Source organism: Leptodactylus fuscus, chromosome 3 (genome assembly GCF_031893055.1).
Source record: "Leptodactylus fuscus isolate aLepFus1 chromosome 3, aLepFus1.hap2, whole genome shotgun sequence".
NCBI classification, from domain to species: domain Eukaryota; kingdom Metazoa; phylum Chordata; class Amphibia; order Anura; family Leptodactylidae; genus Leptodactylus; species Leptodactylus fuscus.
Window position 1 is genome coordinate 36,269,496 of NC_134267.1, and position 24,164 is coordinate 36,293,659.

Sequence of the window (24,164 nt, forward strand, 5' to 3'; positions counted from 1 at the left end):
GGGATCTACCCTATTCTCATTAGCACAAGGAAGTACAAGAAGCAATGGGATGAAACTAAAGGGAAAGAGATACAGATTAGACATTAGGAAAAACTTTCTGACAGTGAGGGGAGTGAGAGAGTGGAATAGGCTGCCACAGGAGGTGGTGGGCGCTCCATCAATGGAAATCTTCAAGCGGAATCTGGATAAACATATAGCTGGGATGATTTAGGAAAACCTGCACTCGCAGGGGGTTGGACCCGATGGCCCTTGAGGTCCCTTCCAACTCTACCATAAGAATAAGAATAAGATGGCATGCATAACCATTCATTTCACTGCATTTATTCAGACATACACTTTATTATGGTTCTGTGAATAAAAAAATGGAAGGATGTTTGTTTTATTTAATTGCTGCAGATGCAACATATCAATGCAAGTCTATGGGTTCAAGATTAAAAAAACCAAAACAAAAAAAAACATTGGATGGCGTCCATGTGTAAGATGTGAGAAATAGATCGACCACAGACAGCACATAACCTGCAAACAAGCAGGATGGGGTGATGTCCATCGAAGGTATCATGTACAATGCGGAAGTGTCAACATGGCCGGAAAGGTGATTTCTAGAGAGATTATAGCAAAGGGTCAGAATGGGTTAAAAAAAAAAAAATTTCACCTCTTACCAGCTTCCCATTCGTCTCAACTTACTGGCCCATCTTGGTGCACAGGAAATGCCAAATTACCAGCTGAGTTGGGTTATCGCTGCAGCCAGGGATAGGCTAAGGGGACATCTCCTATGAGCCAAGATGGGATCAGGAAGCAGAGGCAAACAGGGACCTGGTAAGCACCTGGATGACGGGGGGATCCATTGGTTGTTTAAGCTATGCTACTCCTTTACTCAACTATTTCCTAGCATGTATTGCACAAAAGACACTTGATATATCAAAAGAATTATGGAGAAACCAACCAGGTAATGTCAATTAGAATCTACCAGATAATATAAGAAAGTAAGATACACCAATGTGCTAGCCAGTATACACTGTGAAAAAAGGAGTCATACTGTACAGAAGGAATCTAAAGCTAAACCATCAGACACACCATGCCATAGTCACCACCGTGCATACAAGAAGGATATATACATTGGCAATATAGAATACCAGTAGTTACCATTCAGTTTCTTATCTGGACACGTCTTGTTGGTATACCAACTGGTGAATGTTGTATCTTCATTGAGAGTCACTTGTGGCGTATCTGCAGGCAATTGGGATTTTGTAATAGGTTGACTTTAGGATGGTCAAAGAATGACTATAATTATACTATACTATAATAAAATGTGTTCAATAAGTGGAAAGTGAGAGGCTCAGTGGTTAGCACTGCAGCCTTGCAGCGCTGGAGTCCTGGTGTTCAAATCCCGCCAAGGGCATAAAACCATCTGCAAGGAGTTTGTATGTTCTCCCTGTGTTTGCATGGATTTCCATCCCATATTCCAAAAAGACATTCTGATATGGAAAAATGTACATTGTGATCTCTATATGGGGCTCACAATCTACATAAAAAAAAAATAAAAAAAAAGTGAAAAGTGATACAGATGTTACAGAAGACGAGTAGTTGCTTCCTACAATGAAATAAGAAGCCCCATTGCATATTATGCACCGATATACACCTATTTCATAGTCTCAACTGAGGCTAATAGCAAGTACAGGCCCCTTCACACGGAGTATATGTTCCGAATCAGTGGCGTTAAAACAGATCCCATTACTTTCTATGGGAGCTGGCATACGTGCGCTCCCCATAGATATGAATGGGTTGCTCTTTTTCCCTATTGCTTTCAATGTGATACGCGATTTGCGGCCGCAAAATTACGCCCGTAACGACTCATTGAAATGAATGGGATCTGTTTTGAGCGCTCAAATTCTGATGCGTGTATACGTGACAGAACGCGTGCCCGTAAACTCCGTGTGAACTGGCCCTTTCATGTTCAGAATCAGCGAGCGTATACTCCGTGTGAAGGGGCCCTTACTGTCCTGTTCAGGATCACACTTCATCCACTGGTGTCAGCGACACAATGCTAAGGCAGCCGACTATCATGGCTTTAATTACCCAGAGGATACTAGTTTGATCCTGGCTACCCAAAAAAGGGGACAGTGTTTTGTATTTCTGTACCCCATTTGTTATTTACCCTTCAGTTTTCTGCAGTTGCAAGAAAGTAGGTGCTTTAAGTGGTAACATGGGACACTTTTCCTAAATTTTAGTTGTTCCTATAAAACAGGCTGGAAAATGTTGACTGATTTACCACGCTGGATGCAGTGCCTAAAATACATAGCTCCCAAACGTCCTGGATCCGGCGAGACAGTCCCGATTTTAGACTGCTGTCCCACTATAGTTACATAGTTAATGAGGTTGGATGAAGACATCAGTCCATCAAGTCCAACCTGTAACCCTACAATCCCTACAGTGTTGATCCAGTGGAAGGCAAAAAAAACCATGAGGCTCATGCCAATTGCCCCATTCCAGGGGAAAAAATTCCTTCCCGATTCCAAATCTGGCAGTCACTATAAAACCCTGGATCAACGTGTCCTTAAAATCTAGAGTCCATAGCCTGAAGTGTTAGGCCTGGTTCACATATGCGAACGGTATTCTGTTCAGCGAGTCTGCTTGTGGACCCCCCGAATGGAATACCGAATGTATTAAAAAACGGTGAAAGCACACAGACCCACAGACCCCATAGATTATAATGAGGTCCATGTGTTTTCCGCACGGTGTCCACATGAATCATGCTGAGGGAAATCTAGTTGTTGCAGCACTTTTCTCTCCACATGATTCATGCAGAAACCACGCGGACTCCATTATAGTCCATGCAGTTTGTGTGCTATCACTGCTCACCACTTTTTAATGCGTTCGGTATTCTGTTTGGGGGGTCCCCAAGCATCTTCCTGAAAGGAATACCAAATGCAGATGTAATCCAGGCCTGAGAACCCCCATATAATATATATAATAGCATTTGTTTCTTGGAATCTAACATAAAGGTTTGTGAATCTGCTGCATCAATAAAATGTGTAATGCAAGTACCTAGGTGCAAAGGATAGTTGGATTAAGATAAAATAAGATAATCCTTTAATAGTCCCACATTGGGGAAATTTCAGCATGTTACAGCAGCATAGTAATACAGGTACAGGATAATACACAGTAATATATTACAGACGTAGACACACGTATGCTGAGAAGAGAAGATATACTAGGAGTCCATAGCAGCTAAGGAAAAACGGAAGAGAAAGAGGAAGACCTCATGGTCATCGTCATAATCATTAGTTCTCTGTGCGGAGTGATTACGCTAGATTCCCACTAGTATACGTGGATTCCACCCCCCATTCTACTTAAAATATGCAGAGAGAAAAGTCCTGTTCAATTTTGGGCGGAAACCTGACAGACCCGCGGGTAACCGATTTTTAAGCAGATAGGGTTTCTGTTTTTTGGGTTCCTCAAGAACAGAAACCTGAATGCTAGAGTGAACCTAATGTTAGAGATACAAAGATAATGCTGCGTTTTACATATTACAAAACCACTTCAAGGGATTGTCCTCACAGTATCACCTGCACACATACTCCACCACACCGTCAGGACTCTGCATTTGGTGTACCTAGTCATCCATACTAACATCTGAGCTCATTTGTAAACCCGTCACCAACACATTGTGCTGCACATTAAGGAATTAATGAGGAAACACCCAGAAACTTGTTTGCTATCCAGAATATAGAAAACCTGCCGATCAGGCAAGACACACCTCCACTTATAGCCAAGTCCTCCTGTACTTCAAACATTCCTTTCACCTGACGGCCGTATCGTATGGAACACCCATTCTATTTTTGACCCAGTGTGACATGAGATTACGCTGGTAACAAACAGCCGTCACCATGAGAACAGCCATTTGTGATGTCTTACTGCATATCACAAGTAGTCATGTTCCCATTGAGAAAAAGAGAAAAATAGCTGAGAGATGGAATTGATCATTTGTGACATCAATGAACTTTGTAACAGGATAAGGACACATATTGTAGACTATTGCTCACCCGTTTGGGGCTCTTACGTTCCAGTTCGTTGCTGAGGACTATTACTCACCCACTGGGGGCTCATAAATTCCAGTCTAATGTAATAAAAATGTATACACTGTCTATACTTTTTGATTGACCAATGACCCTTAAAATTTTTGGCAAACATTGGTGGGTCTTTGGCTATTTTAACCTAAATGCATAATCTTAGTTGAGCGACACAATTGAACTGCGACCCAGCAAAAGTCTTCCTGTCCATTAGGGCATCTTTTATGTGCTGTTTTTGGTAGATTGTAAGCTCTTGCGAGCAGGGCCCTCAGTCCCATTGTGTGAAATGACTTTCTTTGTAATGTATCTTTTTGTCTGTATTTGAACCCTACAAATTGTACAGCGCTGCGGAATATGTTGGCGCTATATAAATAAAACTTATTATTATTATCATGGCGGCTCAATGGTTAGTACTGTTTCCTTGCAGTGCTGGTGACCTAGTTTTGAATCCAGTCAAGGACAAGGAGTTTGTATGTTCTCCCCTTGTTTGCGTGGGTTTCCTCGGGCCCTGCTCGCAAGAGCTTACAATCTACCAAAAACAGCACATAAAAGATGCCCTAATGGACAGGAAAACTTTTGCTGGGTCACAGTTCAATTGTGTCGCTCAACTAAGATTATACATTTAGGTTAAAATAGCCAAAGACCCACCAATGTTTGCCAAAAATGTAACGGGTCATTGGTCAATCAAAAAGTATAGGCAGTGTTTACATTTTTATTACATTAGACTGGAATTTATGAGCCCCCAATGGTTGAGTAATAGGTTTCCTCCCACAATTTAGATTGTGAGCCCTACTTGCCACTGCTATGACATCGCCCATCCTACTCGAGTAGTCAGAGCAGCGCTCCCATGGTGGAAGTCAGGTTGAAGTCTGATCCAGTGAGACATTGCTTTACATTTTAGCTCACCTATGGCAGATATCATCTACACTGTGCATTGGTTTTCCTTGAGCAAATTCCTAGATTATTTTATAAATTAGATTTATAGTTAGTTATTTTATTTATCTATTTAATATAAAATAATTACAAATATGAAAATAAACACCAACTGCGGTTGGACATACCCGAGGCTGTCCTGAATGTCTCAGTAGTCTCTCACCATTATACATACTGTACAGGCAGAGTCAGGCTTTCCAACACCCCGGGGCAAAGGATCATTTCACGGCCATTACTCTAAATACGTAAAAGTAGTTTTCTGACCCCACCCTGACAACCAGCACCCGGGGCACATCTCTGACTTCCAAAATTCGTAACATCTTTACTCTGCATTAAAAACAACATGGGAACTTTGTCTTTTGATTTTTTTTTTTTTAATTGTAAAGGTGGAAGACAAGCATGCAGGACAACAGTGGCCTTTTGGCTACCAAAGCAACCTGTCAGACCACGTGAACTCATCATGGTAAAACTGAGGGTTAGAGATGAGCGAGTACTGTTCGGATCAGCCGATCTATTTCCAACTTCCTAGTACATTGTACAGAATAAATAATGGCGGCACCATGAAGAAAAATTTGTCCCGCGAACATTACGACCTCATATGGCTCTGAGAGCAGAAAAATAAAAAAAGTTATGGGGTTTGGAAGGGGGGAGACAAAAACAAAAATCGAAAAACACCTGTGGCGGGAAGGAGTTAAAACTCCAAAATTTGTAATTAACTCATATTTGCAACAATTGTTTACAAGGTTGAATATTCGTATGTTCAGGCAAAAAGCCATTTAGCTCCCAGGTTAAAAAAACCCACCCCCATGAGTATTAGCAGTCATGTCACCCGTCCATGGAAATTTCCTTTGACTTTTTATTACCTATTGCATGTTTGAGTCGCTTTTCAAACAGTGACATTGCTTTGTGTGCTTAAGTAATCTTGGATTTCTAAAACGTTACAGCTGCCAAAGCTAAAAATATCTTATCACTTTCTGCAATGTTGTCTTCTAAGTGATGTAGCTGGAACAGAAAGTGAAATGGTGACGGCTATGGCCACCTTTCCCTCCGCAATACTAGGAACATGCCTCTTATAAAGAACCTGTTCTCAATTTTTTCGACTGTCATTTCTTAGCGCTATGTGTTCCTCAGTAATTCCTGCTAAACATCTGCAAATAAATTTTACAAGTGGGTGTTTTCTGTTTTGTCAAAGGGGAGGGTCGGTCAGCACTGATTGGACAATGTCAGATTGTATAAGGACACACCCCAATTGGTAACACCCAGATGTCAAATTATTCATAGTAAATATCTAATAAGAATAATAGAGGAACACATTAACCCCTTCTTATACCTGTCTATCTATCCCCTTTATCTATTCTCCTGTCGCTCTACCTTATGTTTTATAGATGCTGACCATGGTGGCCATCAGCATGTTTACTGACATACATCTAGAAAGAATATATATATATATATATATATATATATATATATATATATATATATATATATATATATATAGTGTATGAGCTCATTCTTTGCTACCCTATGATTTTTCATTAGTTATCTGATATGTTATGACTGGATCAGCCCTTACAATGGTACAGTCACGTCCTTGTGCTATTGCAAAACTAAATTAAGAACATGTTATCATCATAATGTTTAATGACAGGTTAGGGCTACATTCACATCTGCACTGGCGACAATGGATACCTTATAGACACCATTATAGTCAATGGGGTCCCTTGGGGATGTGTTGTTGCCCCTGTTTAGACAGACCAGTTTTATTGTTTAATCTGTTTTTCTGGTCCTACAATGGAGCAGAAGAAAGGACCAAACCACACAACAGAACAACACAACACAGATATGAAGGCACTTTTTTTTTTTTTTTTACAATTTTTTGTTATATTTTTACAAATATTATAAATCTTACAAGAAAAGTGAACAAATACTAACAATAAATGTGTGCTTAAATCAAATAGCTACTAACAATACACACAAAATCTATTTAAATAATTTTTATAAAAAATATAATTTTATATTGTGCAATATTTAAAGGAATGAAGAAAATGCATACGTAAAAAAGAGAAAAAAACACAACAATTCAACCTGTTCAAATCTGTGGTGTAAAAAACATGGCTGTCAGAGGACACAGTCTCTGAAATAGTCTCCCATCCCTGTATAAAAAAATAAAGTGACGCTGTATCATAGAGTTCAGCCTAGGCATAATGTACTGAATGATTGACACTGTGTTATATCACTCCTGAGAAATCCTTGGGCTTAACCCTGACCAGCCTACCACCAGTTACTGGAAGGATTTTCAGGTACTACATGGTAAGACAGTATCAATTATTCAATATAGGAGAAGTTCTTGCAACCTTACAGCAACTCCTTACTGACTCATCAATGTCTTTTTCATGCACAGTATGACCCGACTACTGAAGACGTCCCCATACGCTCATGTGTTGTCAGATTACAGGTTCCTCCATAAGTGAAGTTACAATATGGCAAGGGATGTCCTTGCTGCTTCAGGAAAATCATATGTAATCTCTGAGACATCAAAAGGCTTGTGAAGACTGTCAGGCGACAGCAGGAAATGGACGGCTCCTTCTTTCTCCCGGTTTTGTTTTAGGAAATCAGCGATTGCTTTCCAGCGTGCGGCTTCTGCTTCATCGTCTGCCCATCTAGGTGCCCGGAGGAACGTTGATTGCAGAAGAGAGTAGGCCGTGTCATGGTACACCTGGATGAATGAATTCTTCATGAATTCTACATCTCTCTATAAAAAAAATATAAGATCGAGAGTGAGAAGCAATAGCAAGCTAAGTTCCCTGCACCAGATAGAAGATGTCATAGAAGAGATGTATAATAGGATATGATATACCATACAAAAAGAAGTGGTTAATAAATCAGAGTATGGCCCCCGGATATAAATCTGATTTTGGCTGAGTTCACATCTTTGGAGACCACTGCAAGGCTGCTAACCACTGAGCCACCGTGTGGCCCCCAGCAGCTTGAGATTTTGACATACTGGTGGCATTATCCCAGTAAATAGATTTTGCAGTGGAGTTAATGGCCGATAGTGGCAAATACAACTCAATTCTGGTGGAATTGTTAATACTTTCTTTTACTATCAGGCGTCCTAACAATGATTGACAGCTATCTCTATATGCTCAATTATTACCAGGACCACCCAGTGAGATACTGCCTCCAAGAATGGAAAAAGCAAAGAAAAGAATGGATATGTGACAGGTTATACTAAAGCTTTTCTCACAAAACGATATATCTACCTGCTCACCTCCTTCTGCTCTATAACATGATGCCTGCAAACTAGACAGCACTATCCCTTTAAGTTCCATACGCCATTCTCTACCTCCTGATCCCTCTCACACTGGATGTGCAAGTGGGACAAGAAATTAGTGAATGATGGGATATCCATCCTTTGGATAGATCATCACTACGAAACATCAGTTTGGGGCTGGAAAAAAACTCTTTAAACCTGAACAGTATTGTAAGCGGTCATTTTGTTGTGGCCAGGGGGCATGCGCAGTCGGCTTTGCCCTAGGCCTAGCAGTTTGAAGCCAACCCCGGGAACAAGACGCGTGAAGACCCCATTCCTGAAGAAGATGGAGGCGGCGCGGGAGAGTTCTCTCACAGCATTGGGGACGCCCCTAGTGCTGTTTGAGCGCTGGGGCCCGCCCGCAGTGCTGCGAGATACCTCATTTGCATACCAGCGAAAAATGGGATTTTAACCGAACGGCGGGGCGGAGAAGACATCTCATGTAAATGAGAAAAAAAAAGGTTTTTAATGGTAGGATCCATGCAGACAGAAACCAAACACGCCTGACTATACACTTCTATGTGTTTTATAACAAGCAGACTGTACTGCATTCTAAAAGAACTACAACATAAAACCCGGCTTTCTAAAAGTCGCTGGCAGCCATGCCACATGTCACATAGATCTCAATGATGTCATACAGGAATTTACCTTCTCTGATCTCTTTAACGTGTTCTCTTTTTCGGCCCATCCGCTCTAAAAGTTAAAAAGGGAATAAAGATACAGATATTAATAAGATATCAATGTATTTATCTGTCACCTGGTCAGATCTATATTTTGTTCGATATACAGACCGGAGAGATGGAACTAATGTAAGACTCGGTTTTGTTTGACCTCAAAGTGACAACCTGGAGTCAGCAGATAACTGCCCCGCAGATCACTATAATTATCTACCTGTACATCTGAAGAACTTCACCTCTGCCTTTAGGACAACCATAGTAATAGTATAGGATTAAGGTGTGGGTGACAGCGCCGGCACTTCACATGCTATATTTACTGCAGTAAAGACAAACATGCACTCTTTGACACCAACTACTATTTTGGGGACCAACATATACTCCAACTCTTATCAAAGTGCAGTTCCATCTCCTGTAACCCGAATAAATGTCCCTCTAGTACCAACTAATAACTGAGGAAGTATGCTAGAGATTATGGTAAAGTAAACTAGATACTTCACATGGATCAAAGGGGTATTTTGGTAATGACACGTTAACCTGGAGAAACTGTCTCATTGGTCGGGGTCCAACCTTGGGACCACCAACAATCATGAAAAAAGGGCTTCTGAGTGCCCTATAATGAAAGAAACAAGGTACGCTATTCAATCCTATGGTTTTACTGGAGAGGCTGTATGTATGCAGGACACTTGTTTTCATTGATGGGGGTCCCAGGGGTTGGATCTTGCGGATAGGGGATGTCTTGTAATGACTAGTGTTGAGCGAGTAGTATTCGACTGAATACCTCACCGGCATAGGAATGCGTGCAATCGACCGAACACAAAGGGGTCAAACGCTTTGAATGTTCAATGCGTTTAACCCTTTGGTGTTCGGCCGATTACACGCATTCCTATGCGGGCGAGGTATTCGATCGAATACTACTCGCTCAACACTAGTCATTACCGCTGTACCCTTGTAAGGACTTGAGATTACTGACAAAGGTAGGACTATGACAACTATTTACTAGTTTTCTGGATAAAGGATAAGGGTCATCAACATCTGATCATGAAGACTTAGGGCCAGTTCACACGGAGTTAACGTGCTCGAATTCTGGCAAAATTGTGCCACAAAATTACGCGCATTATACGCCCGTAACGACCCACTGAAATGAATGTGATCTGCTTTGAGCGCTCACATTCTGACACGTGTATACGTGCCAGAATGCGAGCGCGTTAACTCCGTGTGAACTGGCCCTAATATTGGTTTGTAGACGAGATGGATCACTGGACTGGAAGTTGTATTGAAACATGAACTGTAACTGTGTGCACTGTGGATTTTTTTTTTTATTTACGTCGAGCATCTCTGGGTATATAGGGAACTAAGGTTCATCATGAGATCTAGATACTGACGAAATACTGGCAACTATTTGAAGTAATAAGAAAAATGTATCATTTATCTTTCCATGACGTTAACTTAAAGTGCATCTCCTAAGGAAAACGCAACATTGCTAGATCCTCAGTGAAGTCTCCCATTAAAACTCTATCATGTGTGCTACAACCCTCACTTTGCTCCTTGTCACCTTTGTGCTCAGATTACAATTACAACTCAGCTCTCCACTATTAGTGCTTTCCTTCACACGTCCCAAATCAGTGCTGAGGCTGCTGTAATTACAGGGCTCCCTCTAAGGGCTCGTTCACATACCAGAAAAGGTTTTCCGCCGTTTGTTTTTTTGGCGCGGCTAGCCACGACAGGATGCCTATGTGGTGTATCGGCATCCCGCTCCGAATTAGGCCTGAATGAATGGGCCTAAACAGGAGCGTGTCTCAAGCTGCGGACGCCATGGCCGATTCAGCCATGGAATCTGCGGCAAGATATGGCATGTTGCTTCTTTTTTCCGCTACTAGCTAGTGGGGAAAAAAAAGCGAGCGGCTCCCATTGACGTCAATGGAAGCCATTTTTGCAGGCGGATTTAGAGGCGGATTCCGCGTCAAAATCCACCTGCAAAAAAAACTCGCCCTAAAGACTCTCTCTACATATCTGTCTGTTCTTCCAGGAGGATTCCTGGATCTCAGCAGAAAGGAAATAAAACACTGCAGCTAATAATACGCTCATGCATTTTATACTGACCAAGGAACGGCCGCATTTGTTACTTGCATTGCTTTTTGACAGGTAAAAATCAAAAAAACTAACCAGATCTTTACCCTTTGTTGCCAGTCCGCAATTTACTTCATAGAAAGATGGGGTCAGTTTCATTTCAGCTTTTTATCTACTAAGCATAATGAAAAACGAACACGAAGCATCAGGCTTAAAGAGGTTATCCGGTTTCTAAGATTGAGCAATATTAGATAGACCTGTAGTTTCCGACACCCAAGAACCTCGTAGATCATTGATGCCAAGACAGCGCTGCAGTACCTACACTCACCACTAGAGTTTGTACAGTGAGTGAGCAGCACAGCTCTCCTGTGCTATCGTGGTACCGGTGATTGAGAGGGTCTGACACCCGGGACCCCCGCAGATCTAATACAGGCCATCAATCTTAGAAACCAGATATCCCCTTTAAGCCTTGAATAATGGCTTGTAATACAGAACATTTTTGTTGTAACTTGCCTAACACTGAGGTTCTGTATGTAAGCAAGTAATTGTGAGAAGTAGCTGCAGTTCCTCGGAGTCCATCCCATCTATAGTACTTCTGTCATCGTATAAGACACAGGGGCCTTTGGGTGTGCCTGTATCCTGTATGTAAGTTCATTATAAGGAATGCTTCCTTAAGAACACATCAAGTCTCCACAAACAAGTCTTGCAAGAACTTCTATTTTCATGATGCAATAAATATTAGCTGCGTCTTCCAGGGTGGACTGCATATATTATCAGTTTCATAAACATGCCACCTACTCCTTTGTATCTGCATTTATGTACAGTGCAGAGGTTTTTCTTTAGGATCACATATTTCACTATCACATGTATGAAATTTTTTTTCACATCATAATGAATAGTACCAGGGAATTATTAACCACATCAATGTATTACTTCAAGGAAGTCCTGCTTCCTTGTTATCCTTGGAATACAGCTGAATCCAGACAACTAAATTAGTTAAAGGGGTTTTCCAGTTCTTTATTTTCTATCAATGATCTATACATAGGATATGTCATCCATCAAGCTGTGGGAAAGGGCCCTGGCACTCTGGTTACATTGCAAGCGATTTATTTAAAGTTCCATCTCTTCTGTGTATGTGTCGTGGGCATCTTCAGACTGCGCATGCGCTTGCAGAGAGGAAAGGGGTGGGGGGTGGGGGAGTCATTCCCAAAGAGGAAGGTAAGTATTAGAGACGAGCGAGTAGTATTCGATCGAATACCTCCCCTGCATTGTTATTGGTGTAAAAAAGTGCCCGGGGAAGGTGGGAGGGGCATTGAATTTCTACTGCCCCTTCCACCTTCCCTGGCGCTTTTTTTACACCAATAACTATGCAGGGGAGGTATTCGATCGAATACTACTCGCTCGTCTCTAATACGTACCGGTAAGTATGATGGGGTTGGTGTGTGTGTTGGGGGTGAAAATGGTGAAACGGAACATCACAGGATTATCTGAGAGTGTGCCTGGGGCAGTCACATGACCACCCCAGGGATATGGGTGATTGTAGATTTTAATATAAGTAAATTAGACGTTAGGCAGGGGGAGGGGGTTTAGTTTAGGGGTTCATTTTTATTTCATCCTGGACAACCCCTTTAATAGCATAAACACCTCTGCCATCAGCAAATGATTCGACCAATATGTGATTAATATGGGGTAAATTCACCTTAAGGTCATAGTTGTTATCTTTTGCTTGGATGGTGCAATTTAGGAAGGGTCTATAACTTTCATAAGTCATTCCCTGTAATACGTTATGAAACTACCTTGACTCTACAAAAATAAGGACTTTGTGTCCGGCCAAAAAATTTTTTTCCCCAAGGAGAGGCCGTATACGAACACCGGCAGTTTTCAGTTTTAAAACTGACCGCCTGGAAGCCGTCCCCTTATCCAGTTTCACCAGGGGATTAGGACGGAGACCTGACGGACTGACACAGAGCACACAGAGGCACAAGTGTGACCACCCCTTACTAACCATAACCATTTTATAAGATTCGTCTGGAGCAAAAAATAAAGTCCCTGAAAAAATAAGACCTATCCCAAAAATAAGCCCTAGCCCTTTTTTTGAGGCAAGAAATAATATAAGACCCTGTCTTAATTTCAGAGACACACAGGTATCTAATGTCACTTGAAAACATGAGACATGAGCCTTGTAATCCCAATGTAAAAAGAAATTGTGTTTAAACTTAAAGGAGTTTTCCACCACTAAGACATCGATGACTTCTCTTTACGATATGTCATGAATATAAGATTGGTAGAGGTGCGGCACCCGGCACCATCGCCGATCAGCTGCTTGAAGAGACTGCAGCTCCTAACCTGTTCACCGAGCACAGAGCAATAGACTGTATATCGGCTCTGCTTGGTATTGCAGTTTAGTCCCAATTACTTACAGTCCTATGAAAAAGTTTGGGCACCCCTATTAATCTTAATCATTTTTAGTTCTAAATATTTTGGTATTTGCAACAGCCATTTCAGTTTGATATATCTAATAACTGATGGACACAGTAATATTTCAGGATTGAAATGAGGTTTATTGTACTAACAGAAAATGTGCAATATGCATTAAACCAAAATTTGACCGGTGCAAAAGTATGGGCACCTCAACAGAAAAGTGACATTAATATTTAGTAGATCCTCCTTTTGCAAAGATAACAGCCTCTAGTCGCTTCCTGTAGCTTTTAATCAGTTCCTGGATCCTGGATAAAGGTATTTTGGACAAACAATTCAAGTTCAGTTAAGTTAGATGGTCGCCGAGCATGGACAGCCCGCTTCAAATCATCCCACAGATGTTCAATGATATTCAGGTCTGGGGACTGGGATGGCCATTCCAGAACATTGTAATTGTTCCTCTGCATGAATGCCTGAGGATTTGGAGCGGTGTTTTGGATCATTGTCTTGCTGAAATATCCATCCCCGGCGTAACTTCAACTTCGTCACTGATTCTTGAACATTATTCTCAAGAATCTGCTGATACTGAGTGGAATCCATGCGAACCTCAACTTTAACAAGATTCCCGATGCCGGCATTGGCCACACAGCCCCAAAGCATGATGGAACCTCCACCAAATTTTACAGTAGGTAGCATGTGTTTTTCTTGGAATGCTGTTTCTTTTTGGACGCCATGCATAACGCCTTTTTTTATAACCAAACAACTCAATTTTTGTTTCCAAAATGAAGCTGCCTTGTCCAAATGTGCTTTTTCATACCTCAGGCAACTCTATTTGTGGCGTACGTGCAGAAACGGCTTCTTTCTCATCACTCTCCCATACAGCTTCTATTTGTGCAAAGTGCGCTGTATAGTTGACCGATGCACAGTGACACCATCTGCAGCAAGATGATGCTGCAGCTCTTTGGAGGTGGTCTGTGGATTGTCCTTGACTGTTCTCACCATTCTTTTTCTCTGCCTTTCTGATATTTTTCTTGGCCTGCCACTTCTGGGCTTAACAAGAACTGTCCCTGTGGTCTTCCATTTCCTTACTATGTTCCTCACAGTGGAAACTGACAGGTTAAATCTCTGAGACAACGTTTTGTATCCTTCCCCTGAACAACTATGTTGAACAATCTTTGTTTTCAGATCATTTGAGAGTTGTTTTGAGTAGCCCATGATGCCACTCTTCAGAGGAGATTCAAATAGGAGATCAACTTGCAATTGGCCACCTTAAATACCTTTTCTTATGATTGGATACATCTGGCTATGAAGTTCAAAGCTCACTGAGGTTACAAAACCAATTTTGTGCTTCAGTAAGTCAGTAAAAAGTAGTTAGGGGAATTCAAATCAATAAAATGATAAGGGTGCCCATACTTTTGCACCGGTCAAATTTTGGTTTAATGCATATTGCACATTTTCTGTTAGTACAATAAACCTCATTTCAATCCTGAAATATTACTGTGTCCATCAGTTATTAGATATATCAAACTGAAATGGCTGTTGCAAACACCAAAATATTTAGAACAAAAAATGATTAAGATTAATAGGGGTGCCCAAACTTTTTCATAGGACTGTAAATAGGACTGAAAACAGATTGTGTGTGGGCGAAAGACATCAATGGCCTGTTTTCAATGTCAGTCCTCCACCAATCATATATAGATTCCTATCCTAAAGAAAGATCATCAATATTTAAATCCTTAAAACTCCTTTCATAAATGTTCATGGCATAAAAAATCATGAGATCACGTGCATTTGGAATGCTGGAGTGATTTTGGAAGAAACATTAACTTAGTGTAATGGTGATCAAAGCGTAGGCAATGGTAATTGTTGTTTGTAAGGGTATGCTCACGGGGTGAAATTAGTCACTGAACTCGAGGCGTATTCTGCCTCAAAATCAGCTTCAAATTCTGCCTGTAACCAGCTTTCACTGATTTTAATGAGAGGCAGAGGCTGATTTTTTTCAGCTAGCAAAAAAAGTAAGGGCCAGTTCACACGTAGTTAACGCGTGCGCATTCTGGCATGTATACACGTGTCAGAATGTGAGCGCTCAAAACAGATCCCATTCATTTCAATGGGTCGTTACAGGCTTATAAGTTGCGGCTGCAAAAGTACGCGTGCAAAATTAAGTGCGTTATACGCCCGTAACGACCCATTGAAATGAATGGGATCTGTTTCGAGCGCTCACATTCTGACATGTGTATACGTGCCAGAATGCGAGCGCGTGAACAACGTGTGAACTGGCCCCAAGTGTCATGCTTGACCTTCAGGTATATTCCACCTGATAACTTCCATTAAAGTGAATGGGAGGTGGAAAAATTCTGCTTGGTAGGTGCGGAATTTGACGTGGAATTTAGTCACGTGGAAAAATTCTGCTTAAAATTCCTGAAGCTGAATTTTTCAGCTTGGAAAAATTCCTCTGTGTGACCATACCCTAAGGCCAGGTTCAGACAGGGAGTCTGGGGCTGTATTTTGACACGGAATCCATGTCAGAATCTGGCTCAAAAAAGCGCCCATTGATTTAAAAAAAGAAGCGACATGCCCTTTCTTCAGGCAGATTCCGTGGCTGATTCAGCCGCAGACGTCCGCCTTGCAACAATCCCTCCGGACTAGGCCCATTCATTTGGGTCTAATCCGAAGCAGAATTCCACGACTGTATGCACTGCACCAGCATCCAGTCACGGCTAGCCGCTTTTTGGACTGAATTCTGAGGCGGCCACTGCGTCAAAATCTGGTTCAAAAAACTCCCATGTGAACCTGGCCTAAGGCCAACAGCAATATTTATTGACTACTAAAGAAGGGATGATGGAACTGAGCATAAAAGAAAGAAATGTGTGCTATATGTAAATTAATACTGACCCTTAAAGCATCCATGACATCCGGCTGCTCCATAAGTCTGGGAAATGTTGCGAGCAGAGGATTGCAAATCAAGTCTGAAATAGAAAAAACATAGAAAACATGAATCATATCAGCCAGGGAAAGTTTGGGAAATAACTCCGACCATCTTTATTAAGTCCCAAACAGGAAAATATCTGAAACGTGAGAAAAAAGATATAAATGATACGTATTTGTTGCAATCAGTTGTCTTGGTTCACATTTTATATAGACACAAATATACTGTATCTTTTCAATTGTATGGGAGGTGACGGTCACCCTAAAGATTGCCTGTCACCTCTCCTGACATGTTTGTTCTGATACATAACTGTACTCCACATAACACAATTCTGGATCATGGTTTTGTAGAACTCTGTGTTGTATTGCGCCATTCCTCTATTATGCCTAAAGAAATGTAAGAATAATTTGACAAATGGGCGTTACCTTAGTCAAAGGGGTGTGTCAAAGCATAGACTCTGGAAATTCCAACTGGGCAATGTATAAGGTCACACCTCCCCCAGTAACACCCAGCTGTCATTTTTGTTCATAAATTCCTATAAAATAAAAATTTTTGGGAGAAGTCTCCAGTAGTTGATACCTTTATTAATGGCTAACTTAAAAAAAGATGACCTATTGCGAGCTTTCGGGAACAACTAGAATGGTCCCTTCATCAGCCCTGATGAAGGGACCATTCTAGTAGTTCCCGAAAGCTCGCAATTAGAGATGAGCGAGTAGTATTCGATTGAGTAGGTATTTGATCGAATACTACGGTATTCAAAATACTCGTACTCGATCGAATACCACTCACTATTCAAATGGAAAAATTCGATGCAGAACCAGCGTTAATTGGCCGAATGCTATACAGTCGGCCAGTCAATGCTGGTTCTTCTCCTACCTTTAGAAGTCTTCTCCGTGCAGCTTCCCCGCGGCGTCTTCCGGCTCTGAATTCACTCTGCCAGGCATCGGGCCTGGGCAGAGCCGACATCGCATGCCCGCGATGACTGTAAGCGGCCATTTTCTTGTAGTGCGGGCATGCACAGTCGTCTATGCCCAGGCCCGATGCCTAGCAGAGTGAATTCATTGCCGGATGACGGCGCGGGGACGCTGCACGGAGAAGATTTCTCGGAGAATCCAGCCCGACCCTCACTCGTGGACTTAGTAAGTTCAGTTTGATCGAATGTCACCTACCCCTGAAACGAGCATTTTTCCCCCATAGAGTATAATAGGATTCGATATTCGATTCGAGTAGTCGAATATTGAGGGACTACTTGAAACGAATATTGAGTATTTAACTACTCGCTCATCTCTACTCGCAATACGTCATCTTTTTTTAAGTTAGCCATTAATAAAGGTATCAACTACTGAAGACTCTCCCAAAATTTTTTATTTCATATCCACTGGCTAACACAGTACAAAGATATTTCTCCTTATACATAAATTCCTAGTAACAATAACATTGGGATGACACAACACAGACATGCTATAGAACCAGTATATTATGGGAAATACAATTATTTACTGTAGAAAACAAAAATTGTACCGTGTTAGCCAGTGGATATGAAATATAAAAAAAAAAAATTTGAGAGTATTTGAGGAAGAGGCTTAGAGCCTCGAAAGCTTGCAATCTGTCATCATTTTTAGTTAGCCATTAAAAAAGGGCTCAACTACTGAAGACTCTCAAAATTTTTTTATATTATTTACAGAAACAGACATATCCCGTGTCGGGGCAGGTCCCCTTTAAGCAATATAATACTGTATATGTTTAACCACATCCTGTTGGAAAGAGATATAAGGCACCAGCGGCAGCTTCCGGAATAAGCGATAATTCCGATCCTGGGTGATTTACCCCATCAGTTGTTGTGGTTGTGGTCAACAGGAATAACCGCATCTAAGTGGTTACAGGAAATGGATGTGTCAAGAAGGCATTAAAATATATACCGATAACAAATCACTAAAACCACAAGCACTGAAAAGAAAACACAAGACCAGACATAAACATAGTTACACACACAGTAACGGCACAGAACTAATTAAATACTGTACGTCTTATTACACTGATTAAGCTGTAAATGTGAATGACGGGGAGAGTTACTCCTCAATGGTCCTATTAACAACCAAAATACGAACATAGTGGTGCCTGGTTGGAAGAGTCTAGTTTTCTGCTGAGCCACTCAGAATGTAAGGTCAGAATTTGCTATGGACTACTTGATAGAGTACTACTTGATCCATAGAGTCATCTTGCCTTGTTTCAGAAATTAAAGGGGTTGTCCAGTTTCAGATCAATATCAAGAGACAAAGATTTTTGTTTTTATAATGAAAAGCTGTAGAATTTGCTAATATACTTTTTGTTTCTATTCCTCATGATTTTGTAGATCTCTGCTTGCTGTCATTCATTCTTCTTTATTCTGGTGGATAAAAGTCAGACCATGGTCATGTGATATACGGTTCATGGTCATGTGATGAACACATGGGTGCAAAGCTTGTTATAGTCACAGCACAGTAATTAAACATTTGACTGGTAACAAGCTGTGCACCTGTGTGTCCATCACATGACCATGGACTGTATATCACATGACCATGGACTGTATATCACATGACCATGGACTGTATATCAAATGACCATGGACTGTACATCACCTGACCATGGACTGTATATCAAATGACCATGGACCGTACATCACCTGACCATGGACTATATATCACATGACCATGGACTGTACATCACATAACCATAGACTGTACATCATCTGACTATGGGCTGTACATCACATAACCATAGACTGTACATCACATAACCATGGACTGTACATCATCTGACTATGGGCTGTACATCACATAACCATAGAGTGTACATCACATAACCATGGACTATATATCACATGACCATGGACTGTACATCACATAACCATGGACTATATATCACATGACCATGGACTGTACATCACATAACCATGGACTGTACAACACCACTCTACAGCCAAAGCTGGAAATGCCCACCACAATAAAATCCATGTGCATCTGCAACCCCCATACAATGATCTACTGCTCCTGAGCAAAATTTATTACAACAAACATTCAGTTCTAAATACATATTTTGATAAAATTGTATGAGCCTACTTGCCACTATGAAGTGTCAGAAGTTTCTAAACCGATAGGTACTATCTACAGGTAACCAATATCATGAAAACCACATTAGTTCCAATCCTGCACTCACCTCGATAAAATAAGTTTACTTCACTACTCTCATATGTTCCTTATGCCAGAACCCCAAACAAATGTTTAATACCTTTAATTCCCCACCCAGTGCCCCAATGCTCCATCCACCATTACCTATCTCATTACTGACTTAACCCCCTCCTGGATCTCTTCATACCTCACCAACCATATGTTTAGAGTCTCCCATTCAAATCCCACCTCCTCACCGCACCTTCTCTCTGTAAGCGTCCCCCTTGAGACCCCTACTCTTCTTCATCTATACCCTCAGTCTGGCCAACTCATAGTCCCATGGCTTTTCATACCAATGTTATGCTGATGACATAAAGACATTTATCGATTCTGCAGTTTCCTCACCCCAAGACTATAAAAATCCTAGTCCATGCCAACTTCATGTCCTGCTTAGACTTAGACTGCAACACGCTGCGGCTGGGCAGTGTGCGTGTACTGAACTGGAAGACGGCAGAAAGCTTAAGTTAAAGGGATGTTCCAACACCCACAACTCGCACAAATCAGCTTTTGCAACAGCCTCGGGTGCCACAAGCTGCTATCCAAAGTAATAGGAGTGCGCAGGAACCCCGTTCACTGCATAGTGGATGTTCCAGGAAATTGCAAGGAGCCTCTAGTGGTTTCTGGCACCCTGGAGACTGCTGCAACAGCTGATCTGTGCAGGGCCTGAGTGACAGACATCGACAGATCACATACTGATGACCTATCCACTGGTCATCAATATGAAAAAAAAAAAATCGATCTGGGGCCAGAAAGCCCCTTTAAGACTCTCTTAAGATGGCACAATGACATCTTTTTTAGCACCAAAAAATCATGTCAGCCAATTACAAAATGATTGGCTGCCATAGAGAAATGGAGCAGGATGATACCTTAGCGCACTGTGAATACAAGAGAAGGAAGATGTTGACCCCAATGACTAACAACACGGAAGTGGCAAAAAATGTATTAGATTTTTTTATAATATTTAGGAGAAACCCCTAATACAAACACTGGATAGATAGATAGATAGATAGATAGATAGATAGATAGATAGATAGATAGAAAAAGGTGTTCAAGGGTAGAAAATATCAGGGGTCCTATTCCAGATGTACAAGAAACAAGGTGATATAAAATAGAAAATAATAGATTGGTACCTGTGCTCTGCATACTTGTCCTTTCTTTCAGGAGCACATCACCAAGAATCTGGCGGTAGAACACCAACATAGGAATCTGGCACATACTGCCAAGCAACGTCTCTGGAAGCAGACTGCAATAAATTCAAGTTACTCATCATGTCTAAGGAAGGCATTTTTAAGAAAACCTATAATAACAAGTTGTAGGCGTCCAATTCTCTTTCTAACTTTTTACGAGCTGTATATTTAAGTTTAAGAGTCAATGTGAAGTGAAAGGAAGCTCGAAAACTCGATGTATATTATATGAGACATTATACTGAGCACCATCATACCTTATATAGTCCTATAGATGCACTGGGCGATATGCAAGAGAGGCTTAAGTGCTATTGGGGTGTAACAGAGCCTCAAGTTTTCAATCCTGAATGCAGAGTCCTTGAAGATTCTATCACACCCATTGCACGCAAGCTTCGTTGGAAAATGAATAAAAATGGCTTTTTAAAGGAAATGGTGCACCTATAAGACTATCTAAAGAGATGCTTTGTTTAGCATAATGTACCCTACAAGTTTCGTGGTGAAAGGGGCAACATGGTGGCTCAGTAGTTAGCACTGCAGCCTTGCAACGCTGGAGTCCTGGGTTCAAATCCCGCCAGGAAGAACATCTCCAAGGAGTTTGTATGTTCTCCCCGTGTTTGCATGGTTTTCCTCCCATTTTACAAAGACATACTGATAGGGAAAAAAATGTACATTGTGATCACTATATGGGTAGAAAAAAAAAAAAGTTTTGTGGTGAAAGACTCCTTATAACCCATTAACTGGCATGATTCCCAATTAGGGATCAGGTACTTTAACCCACCTACAAACGCCATCTGTAATTAAGGATTAGAAACAAGTAGGGATACAGACTTCGTCCCAGTGTTGAAGCTAGGGTCCCACCCCGTATCAAATAGGAAAAAGAGCTTCACACAAAGATGCGTGCCAACAAATCAGGTGTATTTTATTGGTAGAGCAAACGTTTTCGGTCTTGAATAGACCTTCCTCAGGCTCTACATAAAGAAGAATATCACAAACAAAAAAACGGGATATTAACAACACATCCCAAAAATAAAATAAAGTGCATGACACCAAATGAACACAGTATATACAATTTACATATCCGCAGACAGGAAATACAATATGTACAAAGAACCATGTGATAACTGGTCTAGATGTTATCTAAGGTAGACGCTTGGAGATATATACGGACATTCAGTCAAGGTGAATAACATGTCAAAGGTTGTGAACACAAGATATAGTAAGGAAGCCTAGTTTCCATGTTATTTCAAATAGCAAAAATAAATAAATAACCATCATGCAAACCAGGGTAAAAGGTAAGAAAAAGCATATGTAGAAAGATTTCAGTACCTGTTCAGTGTAATTAGCAGTTACAGATGTTGGTCTGGCAAATAAAGTGGGAGGTAAATGACCTAGAAGTATATAGGGTACACATTAGTCCCTAAATGAAAATACACCCAGGACAAAATATGGGTTCAATATGGATTCCAGACCAGCACATGCTCGTTGTATAGGGGGACCTTACCTCTGCCGCCGCTATTCCGGGGCCCGCTCTCTCAGTGGAGGAATGAAATGTCGCGCAAAAAGAATAAGGCACAGTCTGCCACAGGGAAGCGCACAGCTGCAGCGTCTCCCCTGTCTTAAAAAGGGCGCCGGACCGAACCTCATTGGTCCATCGGGCGCCTGCGCATCTCCGTGCGTGCGGAGGAAATGTTAATGCGCATGCGCGAGTGCGCGCTCAGTTCAAGCCCGATGTACGGACTAAAAAACAGTCTAGGCTTCCTTACTATATCTTGTGTTCACAACCTTTGACAAGTTATTCACCTTGACTGAATGTCCGTATATATCTCCAAGCGTCTACCTTAGATAACATCTAGACCAGTTATCACATGGTTCTTTGTACATATTGTATTTCCTGTCTGCGGATATGTAAATTGTATATACTGTGTTCATTTGGTGTCATGCACTTTATTTTATTTTTGGGATGTGTTGTTAATATCCCGTTTTTTTTTGTTTGTGATATTCTTCTTTATGTAGAGCCTGAGGAAGGTCTATCCAAGACCGAAAACGTTTGCTCTACCAATAAAATACACCTGATTTGTTGGCACGCATCTTTGTGTGAAGCTCTTTTTCCTAAGGATTAGAAACAAGACATTCAGGTGCTCCAGCAGGATGTCGGCCGTGATAGGAAACCTAAGCTGATCACGTGCATGCATCGCCTTGCGCACACGAGGTCATTTTCACTGTGCAGTTCCATAGTGTTGAAAAACTATTTGGCAGTTAATGGGTTAAGGTGATATTTCAGCTTCACAAAAATAGTGAAGCTAAAAGAGACCTATTATTAATGGACTACTAAATGAGCAGAATTAATAATTATATATATGTAAAAAAATACCTAAAAAATAAATTTGGCACATTTTCGGAACATATCCATTTATTTTTTTTAACACTGAATTGTGATCAATTGCAGAAAGTGGACGACCCCTTTAAAATCTTCTCCCCGTGATTCCCACCGACTGTGTTAAGCACTCACTTTAACATCTCTTTTCTTCTTTTATTCAGTGATCTAATTTTCACTAGAAGTCGAGGTTGTCTCCTCTGTGTTATCATTTGATGGAAGACACCAGTGGTTGCTAGAGAATAAAAGCAGAAATGACACGAAAAAGAGAAATCTATTAATTCACTGTTGGCACTTGAAAAACCTTTATGTCCGAAAAAATCATTGAGGCTTGGAATAAATTTCCTGCAGATGTAGAAGTGAAATCTATTGTGAATTTATACATGTCTGGGATATACAAATGTCTATTAGATCTATCATATTTGTTGTATCAATGGATACCTAGTTAAAAAAATAAAAATAAAAAGTTCTTTGGTCATATTCACACAGCACATCTAAGATCTAACCCTTCTACAATGTAGATTGTAAGCTCTTGTGAGCAGGGCCCTCCCCTAGAAATGAGTGAGTACTATTCGAAACTCCCGTTTTGAATAGCACGCTCCCATAGGAATGAATGGACGCAGCCGGTTAAGCGGCTGGACACCGGCAAAGTCTGCGTGCCAGCCGCTTCCATTCAATCCTATGGGAGCATGCTCTTCGAAACAGGACTTTCGAATAGTACTCGCTCATCTCTACATAATGTCTCATTTCGTCTGTACCTGAAACCTATGATTTGTAACGTGCTGGGAAATATGTTGTTGCTATAAAAATGTATTATTAATATTTTATTTTATAATTTTTTTAGTAATAATGAAGGACCTGAAAAAAATATATGGTCAGTGAATACCTCGCCTTGAAATTGATGGATCAACTTCCACTCCTCGCTCATATGGAGTCCCACCATTTAATGTCAGTTCATAAGTTCTAAACAGAAACAAAGAAAGAAAGCAAATA

The 24,164-nt window shown here is 41.0% G+C and overlaps 1 protein-coding gene across 1 annotated transcript in view; it reads right to left on the bottom strand.

Annotated features, from left to right (window-relative positions):
- Nucleotides 1-7,141: 7,141 nt before the first annotated feature.
- NPHP1 (nephrocystin 1) overlaps nt 7,142-24,164 on the bottom strand; it is a 61,062-nt gene continuing 44,039 nt past the window's right edge. Inside the window, exons 15-20 of the mRNA XM_075267421.1 lie at nt 24,058-24,134; nt 23,307-23,406; nt 20,744-20,856; nt 16,374-16,447; nt 8,965-9,009; nt 7,142-7,755 (exon numbers count right to left, since the gene is read on the bottom strand). Of these exons, the coding sequence (XP_075123522.1) occupies nt 7,477-7,755; nt 8,965-9,009; nt 16,374-16,447; nt 20,744-20,856; nt 23,307-23,406; nt 24,058-24,134 (688 nt within the window). The 3' untranslated portion in view covers nt 7,142-7,476. The remainder of the gene's footprint in view (nt 7,756-8,964; nt 9,010-16,373; nt 16,448-20,743; nt 20,857-23,306; nt 23,407-24,057; nt 24,135-24,164) is intronic.